General features: G+C 36.5%; 1 protein-coding gene across 1 annotated transcript; it reads right to left on the bottom strand.

The window, feature by feature from the left end:
• Nucleotides 1–1,783: 1,783 nt before the first annotated feature.
• On the bottom strand, nucleotides 1,784–12,808 carry LOC129270571 (uncharacterized). The gene is made up of 3 exons (XM_054907932.2): nucleotides 12,788–12,808; nucleotides 4,585–4,731; nucleotides 1,784–3,056 (listed from the first exon to the last, which is right to left on the bottom strand). Exons 1-3 carry the CDS (start codon nucleotides 12,806–12,808, stop codon nucleotides 2,598–2,600), a joined length of 627 nt encoding a protein of 208 aa, XP_054763907.1. The 3' UTR covers nucleotides 1,784–2,597.
• Nucleotides 12,809–13,539: the final 731 nt, after the last annotated feature.

Below are 13,539 nucleotides of genomic sequence, written 5' to 3'. Positions count from 1 at the left end.
ATCTAAATCGGATAACAAATAACAAAGTTATTGAAATTTAAATTTTAGCAATATTTTGTGAAAACAGTCGTCATGAATATTCATTAGGTGGGCTGATGATGTCACATCCCCACTTGTTCTTTTGTATTTTATTACATGAAATTAGGTTTATTTAATTTTTTTCCTCCAAGAACTATAAAAATTGGATTGACAACTGATTTAGTGCATTAGATATTTATCGCTGCAACTTATTTCATTATAAGGGAGACATATTATTTACACAAGTATGAAATAATGAAAAAATATGATTTTATGTAATAACATAAGAAAACGGAAAGTGGGGATGTGACATCATCAGCCCACCTAATGAATATTCATGACGACTTATTGGTTATATCAAATTTTGATAAAATTGTCGGCATTTTGCTCAGTGAATTCTATTGTACAGTTCTATGTAAAAAGATATAAATATTTCCAGCCCGGACCATCCCTTTAACACCATTTTGTCAAAATAATAATAATTATATCTAACAGAACGAGTAACAATTTATCCCAGCCACGTGACGTTTATCGTCGGTGCATATCGTCTGCTGCTATTCGTTGAGTTGATTTGCTTTCAGGTTCGGATATATTCACTTGTTTGTAAGTACAGTTATATCATTATTTTCCTTCTTTAGAGTTAATTTTATTGACAGAGGGAAGAGACTCTGTCTGGATGGTCAGGCTGGAATTCATTTTCATGGATTTATTTTGGCCCGCGGTACGTGCAGCTAGGGTTACACTTTATAATTCCGAAGGTTCGTAATTCCGAAACACGTAAATTGCCTATACCTCGATGTTCGTTAATCCGAAAACGTAAAAGGGTTCGTTAATCCGAACATTTGTGGCGTTATTCCGAAGTTTCGTTATTCCGAAGGTTCGATAATCCGAAAACGAAATAAGGTTCGATGTTCCGAAGGTTCGTTAATCCGAAAACAAAATAAGGTTCGTTGTTCCGAAGGTTCGTTAATCCGAAAACGAAATAAGGTTCCTTGTTTCGAAGGTTCGTAAGTCCGAAAACGAAATAAGGTTCGTTAATCATTTAGTTTTCGGACTAACGAACCTTCGGAATTACGAACCTCATTTCTTTTACGGATTAACGAACCTTCGGAATTACGAACCTCACTTCGTTTTCGGACTTACGAACCTTCGGAATTACAAACCTCATTTCGTTTTCGGACTAACGATCCTTCGGAATTACGAACCTTCGGAAATACGAACCTTCGGAAATACGAACCTTCGGAATATCCGAACCTTCGGAAATCGGAATAACGAAGCTTCGGAATTACGAATGTATGCGGCAGCTAGCACTATAGCAGATGCATGAGTTGGTAGCGAATCGGCATGCAAGTTGAATTGTCCTACTCATCATCATAGGCGTAATTCCCCTAATTTACCTCCATCCATTCTAGAGCTAGAAACTTCATCATCATTCTCTTCATCTTCAAAATCATCAATTTGAAAATCCAAAATCTATATAAACTTCTGGGTTTTCTTTCATTTCGTGATCGAAGTATTCAGTGACAGTGTGGAGAAAACGTACCCTCGCAACAGGTTTTGCATGCAAGTGGAGCTTGACGTGGGAGAGCCAATCGCGTCTCTCGTACACTCATACACGTCATAAAAAAAAACAATTTCGCGGACGTAATTGTGCGTGTTTGAAGCATTCAGAGAGAGAACTTTAAACTATCAATTAAGTGACTTTCATCGGTCTCCATGATAAATGATGTACACCATCGTGTTCTTCTTATTTTCCCTTTAATTTGATATATAATTCTTCATTTTTATGATTTTCAATATATGCAAAACAAATTGGTATTTGTTTATCCAACAGTTGATCAGTTCTTATTTTAACCAACTTTTGGGTTGGTTAAAAAATCTGTATGTATGTATGCACCAAATTGTGATGACGGAAATTGATGCATGTTTCATTAATTTTTCATCTGCAAGTCAATTCGTTTAAAGAACATAGCGCGTGATTTCTTCATCTATCGAATCTGTGCTCCATGTAGTTTTTAATATAGAATCGCTTTGTGATTTTAAAACTGTCTCTTTATTGGTCATATCGGTATAATATTCTTTTTAATATAATTACATAGTTTCATTTAAATTGATTTTTATCCACATTAGTTGGCTTGCATTATAATTAAATTAAGTTTTGGATAATTTTTTCAACAACTTTTTTTTCTTCTTTCTTGACATAATGTATTAGGCCGTGATCATTGACTGATATATAATTTCTGTAAATAAATAGATTGATAATAGCTATGTAGTTACATTTAATTGTTCAATACTTTGTAGGAATGCTTAGTGTAATAATGCTTTGTATAAAACGATATTTATTCATGCAGTGCTTTGTGTGAATTTTTAAAATGTATTGTGTTGTTATTAAATCAACATATAAATCACGTTGTTGTGGTTGATATTTGCTTCACCACACCGAAACATGATCCAAATGTTTTGTTAAATGATAATGAAACTTGTACTGGATTCCATATATAGGGGCCTACACTTGAGCAGAGGTCTAGCTAGCGCGCGCGGGGGGATATGAATTTTCAAATAGAGATACATTGAAATGATCACACTTTCTCTTTCTCCTCCTCCTCCTCTAGCTCCTCCTCTTCCTCCTTTTCTGTCTTCGTATTGGTTCGTTGGGCTGGCTGGTGGTAGCCGTAGGCGGGGCGACAGCACCAGTTAGCCAATAGGCACATTATTAAGATACTCAGCACCAAAAGGACGGGTACCGCTGCCCCATACACTAACTTGGACGAAACACTGGGTCCGTTGACGATCGCAACGTGGACGACGTCGACAAGCGTATTCATGCCCTCGCCCGTGGTCGTCTTGCGCTGCGCCATGTCGATGATGGTTGTGGTCGGCACGATGGTGAACGAATCGTTGAATTGAATAGCGCCAGCTTGCGGCGAGGGCGTGGAAACTATCTTCCCAACTAAGGCTTGATCACCGATTCTGTTCAGTCGGACGAGTTCAATATCAGAGATGACTCTTTCCACCGTTTCTCCAAGTGAAATGAATAACTGAAAACAAAATGAAATAAAAGTTTTCAGAACGGGTTTGGAATTATTAGAATTAAATTATTAAATTAAATCATTCATTCAATCCTATTACAAAGGTTAGTGTACAAACAGAATAATGACAAGAATTATCAATTATTAAAAGATAAATAATAAGGGTTTTTTTTATTACATACGTCGAAATTTTGTAAGCTTTCCTGTTATTCATAGAAGACCACCGATGACATATGAATAGACATATACATAGGGAATTCAACATCATGGGCGAACTAATATAGATAGGCGGCGAATAAAGATGGGTCTATGCAAAAGCTTAGGTAATTTTTGACACAAGTCATTATTAGGAATTTATTTTTCTCTTTCTACTCATTTTCTATACCATTCTAATGCATGCACCCTCATGCATTTTCTCTGATATAATTTTCCCTTCACTAAATGTTTTATCACCATTTATTCCGCACCAAATATATCGCGTGGCGTTATTTTAAAAAATGAGAGAAAGAGAGACAGACTGGAGCCCTCACAACACCACACTCACCCACACACACATTGTCACACATGGCGCCAAAGATGTGGTCACGTGACGTGAATGGAGAATGTTTGGAGCGATGGGAAGCAGTCAGACGAGGGGACATACGGAAATTGTGCTTCACTTCAAATACAACCGCTTCTTAACACAAAACCAAACCTAGCCAATTTATTATCCGGTTCATTTAATATTCACACATTTCGAGATGTCACGACACCCTTACAAATAACCCACCATCTATTTGGTTTCAGAATTCTCTCTTCCTCTCTTGAAATCATTATCTCTCTCTTTTATCTCTTTACCTGTTCATCCTCTCTCCCTCTCCCTTCCTACATTTCGTTCTTTCACTCTCTCTTCATTTAAACTTGGAATCAGCATCAGTATCTCTTGTGTAGATATATCGTCCTTATACATGTAAGTCACCGATTTACTACTACTACTACTACTACTACTACTACTACTACTACTACTACTACTACTACTATTACTACTACTACTACTACTACTACTACTACTGCTACTACTACTACTACTACTGATACTACTACTACTACTACTACTACTACTGCTACTACTACTACTACTACTACTACTACTACTTCTACTACTACTACTTCTACTACTACTACTAGTACTGCTACTGCTACTACTACTACTACTACTACTACTACTACTACTACTACTACTACTACTGCTACTATGATAACGGCAACATAAACAATAATAATAATAACAACAACAAATACAATAATAATAAACTATAAGTATAATGATAAAATCACAAATATCGCTGTATGCTTTGAGAAGCGGGGTGCAGGGGACAGCTACCCTCAGAAATTTCTTAAACCTTCACTTTACATTGCAAATTTTAAAAAAATCCACTAAATTTGTGCATCTGGTGATTCAAGTGGATTTAATATATTGATGCAAAACGTGCATGTGCTTCGCAAGCAAAAACCAAAAACAATGATAATAAATAATAATAAAAATAAATAAGAATACCTCATCGTCGTAGAGACTGTAGAATATGAGGACATTGTCGTCACATCCGAGATCTTGAAACCAGGTGATTCGGACATCTTGGGCAAACTTCTTAGCTTTGGTTTTCATGGGCTCAAAATCACTGTTGGAAGAAGCAGAAAATTCAAACTGTTTGATTACAAGAAAAGAATAAGATACATTATATCAATTTTGAAATTAAATTAAATCTCTCTACCTATACACATACCAATTTGTAAGATTATTTTTATATTATTCCATATGGTTTGCGTCTTCTTCCTAGTATAAGAATTTCGAGTACAAATTTTAATCAAAAGAAAGATCACAGTGTCCCAGAGTGTGTTCCACAGTGTGTTCACAGTGTGGAACACATTGTGAAATCCCCTTCACACTGCTGAACTTGAGCATTTCAACAGTGTGAATCACATATTCACATAGTGATAGTCGACCATGTGAACACTATGTGAACTGTCACACTGTCAAGGTGACCACGTGAGTGTGAAAATATCTTCACACTGTTGAATTTAAGGATTTTAACAGTGTGAATCAATTTGTCACATAGTTGACCATGTGAAAACGCTGTGAACTGTGACATTGCAGACGTGTCCAGTGTCTACAGTGTGAAAATGATATTCACACTACTAAATTTGAGACTCACATCGTCACATAGTGGACAATGTGAACACAATGGGTAGTGACCAAAAACTTTGCACCTGAAATGCATAAACAATGGAAAATATTGAATTCCAGGTTTTCACGTCACGGCCTCAAAGTGCAGCTCTTTCTCATCAAAATCCCTGAATCGTGTGTAAAGTGAATGAGTGCGCAGACACGTGGCACCATTTTTCTTTCTTCTTGTTTTGTTCAATCTGAAAATAACTGGCCGAGGTTATCTAAAAATCTTAAGACATTTTTGGCACACTTACTCATAAGAATTTAAAGGAACATTATCAGCCGAATTGCTTTGTGGAATGTAAATAAATTTAATTCAATTTTTTATGCGCACAGACATTGGGCAACCCTTTATAAATACTTTTTTATACGAGAACTCTCTCGTGTGAAAGCGAGTCCCGTTCATTGATCAGTGCCTTTGCGCTCACTATCAAACTCTCGCGCTATCTTCTGGAGATAATATTGCACATCTGGAGCATGAATCATGTCAATCCATCTTCTCTTTCAACAAAGGAACGACTCTTCCTCTCGGCCTTCATGTTTGCCTATGATCCTCTAATCGGTCTATATTCTCGCGGCGTAGCTCAGTCATATAGGGGTGTGAACTCTTAAAAAAGCTAAACCAATTTGGGTAAGAGGGACCCTCCAAACTTGTTGGGTAAAATAAGCAAATAGTTTTTTTTCTGTATGTTTTATTGAATTAAATCAACACAAATGCATATTTACAAGCTTTGAATGATTCAAAATAAGAATAATATTGCATAGAATACAATGTAAAAAAGGGAAATGCACATACAAAAATCGTGTAATGTTGCGTCTATAACAAATTATGTTTATCCAATTTATTTATTAAAGTGGACAATATAATAGAAGCTTTCCTAACTTTGAATTATCGTTAAGAAAAAAAATTGTGTCACCTAGCACATGCAGTGGGTCCTTTATTAGAATTGAATATTGCGGGTCTGATTTATTTCAAATTTTCGCCATTCTGTTTTTCTTATTTTCTCTTTTCCTACACAACATTTTATGATCAAGCTCGGATTCCCCTTTCAAGCATGTTCCCCTTTTAATAATAAATTGGGTAGATTTTTACTCAAACTTTTATTTTAGGAATGATCAAACCACTGCCTCCTCTCTTTTCGTATCTCCGAGAAAAAGGAACAGATGATAATGTAGTAGTAGTAGTAGTAGTATGGTATTTATTCAATAAGAAAAAATGGCAAAACAGTCCAAAGACTGAAAAATCCAGTGCACAGTATAAACAAAGACAAAGTACAATATTATAAAGATGAAATATAAGAAAAAAAATTACAACCAACCGATAATCATATTACACAATCATAAAAGATATACCAAGAAAAAGAAACACTTTAAAAAGTAACATATTGATCAATGAAGCATGTACAAACGTCAAGAAGTGTGAAGGTGTGTAATTCGAACAGATCGCAACTAGGGCATTAAATGCTATATTACATGTATAACCATGTAATACGGGGACAAAAAGGGGGAAAAAAAAGAAGAGAGATAGAGATAGTGAGAAGAAACCAATATTACGGGAAACAGTTAATATAAAAAAGCAAATGAGAAAAGGAAGAGAAAGAAAGAGAGGGAGGATGAAATAGGATGAATGATGAAAAGAGTGGAAAAGGGAAGAGAGTGGATGGAAAGAGACAGAAAGGAAAGGTAAAGGAGGGGCAGATGAAGGGAAAATATGGAAAAGAAGACCAACAGAAAGGGGGGAGTAAGAAAAATAGGAGGAAAATATGGACGCAAAGCTGGTTTTAACCTTGTAAAGATATAGCAGAAAGAGATTTAAAAAATTACCAAGAATGAGTCAACGAAGAGAAAAAAGGTGAGATGTGTGGTCGATGAGATAATGGCAAGAAAGATGGGCATTGGCACGAATTACAATTTAGTATATAAATACATTAGAGTTAACTGTTACATTCATTTGATCTAAAAATAAAAATTGTGCAAAGCATCGGATTGCCGGGGGATAAAAACCACTTCAGAAAACATTACAATTTCAAATATGAAATATTACATTCATATTTCACATCTTTTAATTTTCTGTATAACCTATAAACGCTCCATAGTTAGATGAAAACACGGGGCTACCACATCTAGCTCTCGATTCTACACATGTAACTTTCAAAATTAGACAGGCATTTTTATAACTTTCAATAACTTTCAATAAAGACGTGGGAAATATAAAAGTTGTAGTTTGATCTATCTTGTGGTTCATCACACACCAATATTTTGACAATAAAGTCAAGTTTAAGTAAGGAAAATTGCCACTCAATACATTAAGAATCAATTTAAGTAGATGACTCTATAATACACAGTAATTTTGAGTTGTCGGTAGAAACAATAAAAATGCAAAAGCTTTGGTTTGATTTATCTTCAATCGATTATTGTATTTTTTTTTTATTCCGGTTTATGGTTTAAAATAAAGTGGGGGAACAACTCCATAATATTACAAACTCTTCATGATGGGCTTACAACCACTTTTGCACGTCATTAAAATACAATATTGGTACAGGCAGATTTGTTAGTGTGGTGTAATCAAAGAAGGTTTCCCCTGTTTGTAGCCCCAAGTACGATCGTTATGAATTCATTGAACGTTCTATATTTTTCCATACGTGCAGTCTATATGGGGATAATGTAAGATCTGTGTTGGTGATACACCCAGCCTTATAGAGTGAAGAAAAAATGAATTAATAATGACTTGGCAGAAGCAGTCTGAAACGATTAGAATGTTGCCGAAAGGGTACGGAAAATATTATTTCACATTTTCTTGATTTTTGAATACATCTGTATATAATCACTTAAACATAAATTTTGAAAAGTATACAGACTAATTCATCAAGATGTCAGATAACCATCGTAGTGGGCCCTTATTCCCACATATGGGGCGTTTAATTTCTAAATTAGTCCTTACGTTTCCTTTAATTTTGTTTGTCTCATGCTTAAAGTCTATCATTAGTTTTGGTAAATCCCCTAAAAAGTCCATATCACTATTTCTATTCATTCGTTAGATATATTGTATGAATCTGTATGCCCTATAAAGCGTTTCTGATCAGAAGAATACAGGATTTAAATATGTATTATTGAATGGATGTACTGATTTTACGTAAAATTTTATTTCTGGAAAAGCCCCTCTCGCTACATTATTTCTATATACCTCCCTGAGCCATATGGAACGCGAGCAATCTCAGTGGCCGGAAGGGATGCATTCCCGATGGTGCGAGATGAGATGTTCTTTACGGATCACTGCACTCGCACCACGACCCCCCCCCCCCCCCCCCACCTGCCAATATCCATCCTACTTTCCCTCGGGCGTATGACCCCCACCCTATATGGTCTCTTGACGTCTCTTGTATAGCATATTATAGTCATGATATAACCATATATTTCCATAGTATAAGTGTGATTTACATTATTCGCGATTATTAAAGCCCTCGTTTAGGTGGTTTATATTGAAATACTATAACACATCGGGGGTGAAGGAGGGGGGGTGGTCAAGGGAAATATTCGAAATCGAATCGAAAATTTTCAATTGAGAATGACTAGTTGATACTACATAAGTTAGCTTATGATAAAGCCAAAGGATTCATATACTTTCTGTTGCAAAACAAACAGACCCATAACTGATTGCAAAATTTGCAATTGATTAAAAGACTTAGGTCTATGATTCTTGCAACAAGAAAGGATGTCAAAATATCGTTTATAATATGAATAAAAGTAAAACCGCGTGTCAAGCTAAAATATTCAGATCTCTGTAACTAGAATATGAGACTACGAAACGTGTCATTTCTTTGGAGAATATTGTTTTCCTGGTAACATTGAGCCGGTAATTTTCCAACTCTGTCATCAAGATTAGGTGAAGAGTGCCGGAAACTTATGCTACTGTTAAACTTGCACGATTTTGGGCCCGAATAGTTCACGCAACGAGTCGTGCCACGTCATTCCATGTCGTGAAGTGTGCGGCCAGTGCGGAACATTACTTGAAGTGTCGTGCCAAAATTTTAAAATTTCTAAAATCTTGGCACGACAAAGTTCGGGGATTATTGGCATGAACTATTCGTAAATTTTGCGCAACCTCATTGGGCCAAGTCGTGCCATGGCACGAGGGACACGCATTTCACGACTAGTTCACGCCTAGTTCACGACTAGTTACGAGTAGTTTACGACAAGTTAAACAATAGTTTGCGCATAGTTCACGCTCACAAAAGTATTGCTCGCTTCAAAGGCGCTTCAAAGGCGCACATGCGCAGTTTGGCTATATCGAACAGCAATTCATGGAGTTCGATTTTATGCTCCAATGAATGATGATGAATTGAATGACGTGACCAATAGCGTATACAGCATCAACTTTGACCAAGATTGACCATGCACAAGTATAATAGTCACTATTTTCCCCAGACTTGGGCCCATGAAATGCTTTGTAGGATCTGATGCTGGACACGCACCTGGTGACAGTGCGCGAACTATTCGTAAATACTGCGTGAACGTGTCGTGCCAATACGTAAACTTGCCTTGAACGTGTCGTGAACTAGTCGGGACTGTGGCACGAACAAACGATGCATTTCTTGCCCCGCATTGTCACGAAGTGGCATGATAAAATCGTGAAAATCGTGGCAATGCGGGAACCCAGAATCGTGCAAGTGTAATAGCAGCATTCACCTGTGCCCATCTCGGGCTACGTACACGTATGATCATTAATGCGAAGGGATTCCAATGATGATCATTTTTACTGAATCAATAAACACCTGTACCCAACATAATTAGAAACGACATACAAAAAATACGCACCGTGTTCAGATTATCCCCCGCTTACCAGGATAGAGGATCTGTGTGTGGCTGTGTGACCGTTCAAGTCATTTTATTTATAATTTTGATGTTAACTTCCTGTAGTCTCAAGCCAATCCAATCACGTAAACCTACCCGTGAAGGACATGTGTAATAAACTAGGAGGTTTGTTTAATCCCATTTCATTTTCATTGGTCTTTCTTTCGCCACTTTCAGAAACCAATTGATGTGAAGGGTTATATCATCTCTGTGATCTATCCAATCTCTTAATTGTTGACATCTTTTAGTAAAGATTATTGAAGCTATAGGGAGCAAGCCTGTGTAAAAATATTGTTCATTTTGTCTGAGTGGAATTTGTGCAGTGCCCTTATAAAATTTTGATCAGTTTCTTTAGGAACTCAGTTTAGTACCATGCATTGATTAGTGACGTGAAAGGTGAGCTCATGTTAAAATAATATTCATTTAGATTTACATGCTTCTGTTAGAAGCACCCCCCCCTCCTTCACCCCCCACTTTTTTCCAAAACCGTGTACAAAAACGTAAAAATTACCATATGATTGTGATTTTTTGCATGGTCAGCCCCCCCCCCCCCTTTGGCTCAGCCCCCTACTTTGAAAACCGTTCCGCGGCCCCTGCATTTGGCGAGTCGAGCACAGAGTTCATTATTAATAGGTCCTCTATGCACAAGAATGCGTGCATTGTTTGTTTTATACAACCTCCCTCCCCATGTTACTGAGTTGCCCCGAATGTTATATCTGATCTAAATTCTAGATAATTCAAGACCTCGCACTATCCTGCACACTGACGTCAGAGTGCAGGATAGTGCTTTTGGTATGACGTCAGAGTGCAAGATAGTGCATTTTGGATGCAATATGCAATTCGCTGAATATCACGTGATCCGATTTGGACCAATCAGATCACAGCACATTCTTGGGAGTTGTATAATACCATAAGGCATGGCGCAGGTGATATAAGCTCCACTCCTGCATATCTGAAAGTCGTCATCATAGTGGACCAGGCAACACAGACGACAGATTATTGTATAATTGATGATAAAAGTGAGTATAACTGAGTATGACAATGGCGTACCAGGGCCCCCGTCTTACAGATAGTTGCGATCGACCTGGGGGGCGTTTCATGAACGGACTTGTCGGACGTTTTATCCGACAAGTCCAATTTTATCCGACAGTTACCATAGTAACAGTACCTCTCAGCCAATCAACATCAGAGAAAGATGTCAAATCTGACAACTTGTCGGGTGAAAATGTTGATGAAACACTCCCCCGATCAACGTCAACATCTAAAATAATGTTTGTTAAAAAAAACCTTCTAGATATGATCTATATTCATACATTCATTGTTTTCTCAAAAATTTTAGTGTGCTTTGATTTGCTTCCAAAGGACATTGTGCAAATTTCCTGTAGAAAAAATTAGCTTGATTGATTTCCATATACAGTTGAGACTGATTGGATCAATCGTAACTCTTTGTAAGACGGGGCCCGGGATAACCTCGCCAGAAGAGGCAAAATATTTCTTATTTATAAAAAAAAAAATGAATAAACAAAAACACCCAAAACATGAGGTAAAATGTAACCGCCATTTCCGGAAAAACTTTCCCGCCAAAAATATGACTTACAAAAAGAGGTCAAAGGTCATAGCTAATTCGCCTTAAAATTTATACAACTACTAATACACATCCTTTTTTTATCAAGGCATTAGTAATATGTTACTACTAACCACATCTTCCAAATCGTCCAATGACTTCGACTATAAGCCTGAGACGGGTTAGAACTGTTCCAATCGTACCCAATGCATGTAATATTACCAATACTCTTGCAATTGCAACAGGAACGGATTCTACAACATAGTAAATCTATTGAAAATGCCCGTCTGTGTCGAAAATTTGTGAACTGGGACAGCTGATCGTCCTAAGATACGAAGCTGACAATCAAAATTGCAAATTTGTCGTTATCCAGAGTCCAGGACGACACTGCTGTTTTGATTTTCGACAAAGGCTGCTTTGTCATGAAGATCTTTTGACAATAGATTGTCTACGTTCCAGAAGGCGTCTGCGTAGTGGTTACGTAAACTCCCTGTTACATCGTTACAATACACAACTGGATTCTATTCCTCGGAAAGATCCTTTACAAAAAAAAACTCGGTGAAGCGATGTGCCAAGAATGAGATTTAAACAAGGAACGATGAAAGCTCCAATAAGCAAACTGGGACGTAAATATTTGGGAATTGTGGAAACTGGGCTGCTTGGATTACAAATTACTTTAGCAGATTCTTTTCTACCAGCATGCCCCTAACTACTCAACGTATGAACAAATCCAACATTCTTTCCTTTTTATTTATCATTATTCTTTTATTTTGTTTTCATATCTTCATTTATTCGTACTGAGACTTGAACGAATCTTTTAAAATGACCGCCCCTTTCTACTTCCCCGCTGAATGTCAATGCATACACATATATCTTTTGGGTGACACGACATTGCTCCTGTGACATTTGCTCCGGTGTTAATATTGCAGAGGGTAAAGGGTTAGAGAAAGGTTAGTAAGATAGTTTGTGGATTAAAACAAATGTAAAGATAAAGATTGTGGTTTATTTAGTTTGGGGGGTTAGATTTTATGTTTAGCTTAATGTGAAGATTTTCCATCGGAGCAATTGTCGCCAGAGCATATGTCATGTAACCATATTTTTTATTTCTCTCATACTCACCCCACCCCCTCTCCTGCCCATCTTGCCTCTGCTGACGTATTTTCTGTTTTGGATCCCCTTTTAATCTTGTTTGTTACAATAAATATCTTTTATCTCAGTAGTTTGAAGGTCCAATTAGATTATCTGGGTGTAATTTCAAGGTGACAATAGACGTCCACACTCTCTCATTATCAAATTTAGTTAGAATAATTGAAGGATTCGGTTTGACGTCTTTCTGGCATTCTTTTCGTAGAATGGAAGAAGTGGTTGGTTCACAATGTTTAACGTCAATTCAATTCAATTCAAAATGGTTTATTCAGATAAAAACTTCCATCGCAGCACAAAGCCGAATTACAAAAAGTTTTTACAATATAAAAAATTGAAATCAAAAGGAATAAGCATAGTGTGGAATATAACAACAAAAACATAATACAATAAAGCAACAAATATGGTACAAAACATGAAGAAAAAAAAATTATCACAAGACAAAATGTGTTCAATATGACGTTAAAGTCAATTACAAGAATCACAAAACTAAAACAAAAAATACAAATTCAGAGAATCAATGTGAGAAAAAAGATGAGACATACAAATTATGCAAAAAAGTACCAGATCGTGTACAGGATCAAATTAAATATATGAATACACAAGAGATGAAGGATAAGGAGAAAAATATAAATAGATAAAAATCGAGTAAAACTGATAAGATACCAATTTCCTTTCATCCCTTCTCAATATCAACCTAAGGTGAAAATTAATTTTCTTTTGACTCC

This window comes from Lytechinus pictus, chromosome 10 (genome assembly GCF_037042905.1).
Source record: "Lytechinus pictus isolate F3 Inbred chromosome 10, Lp3.0, whole genome shotgun sequence".
NCBI classification, from domain to species: Eukaryota; Metazoa; Echinodermata; class Echinoidea; order Temnopleuroida; family Toxopneustidae; genus Lytechinus; species Lytechinus pictus.
The sequence above is the reverse complement of the archived record's forward strand: the minus strand, read 5'-3'. Positions and strand labels throughout refer to the sequence as shown.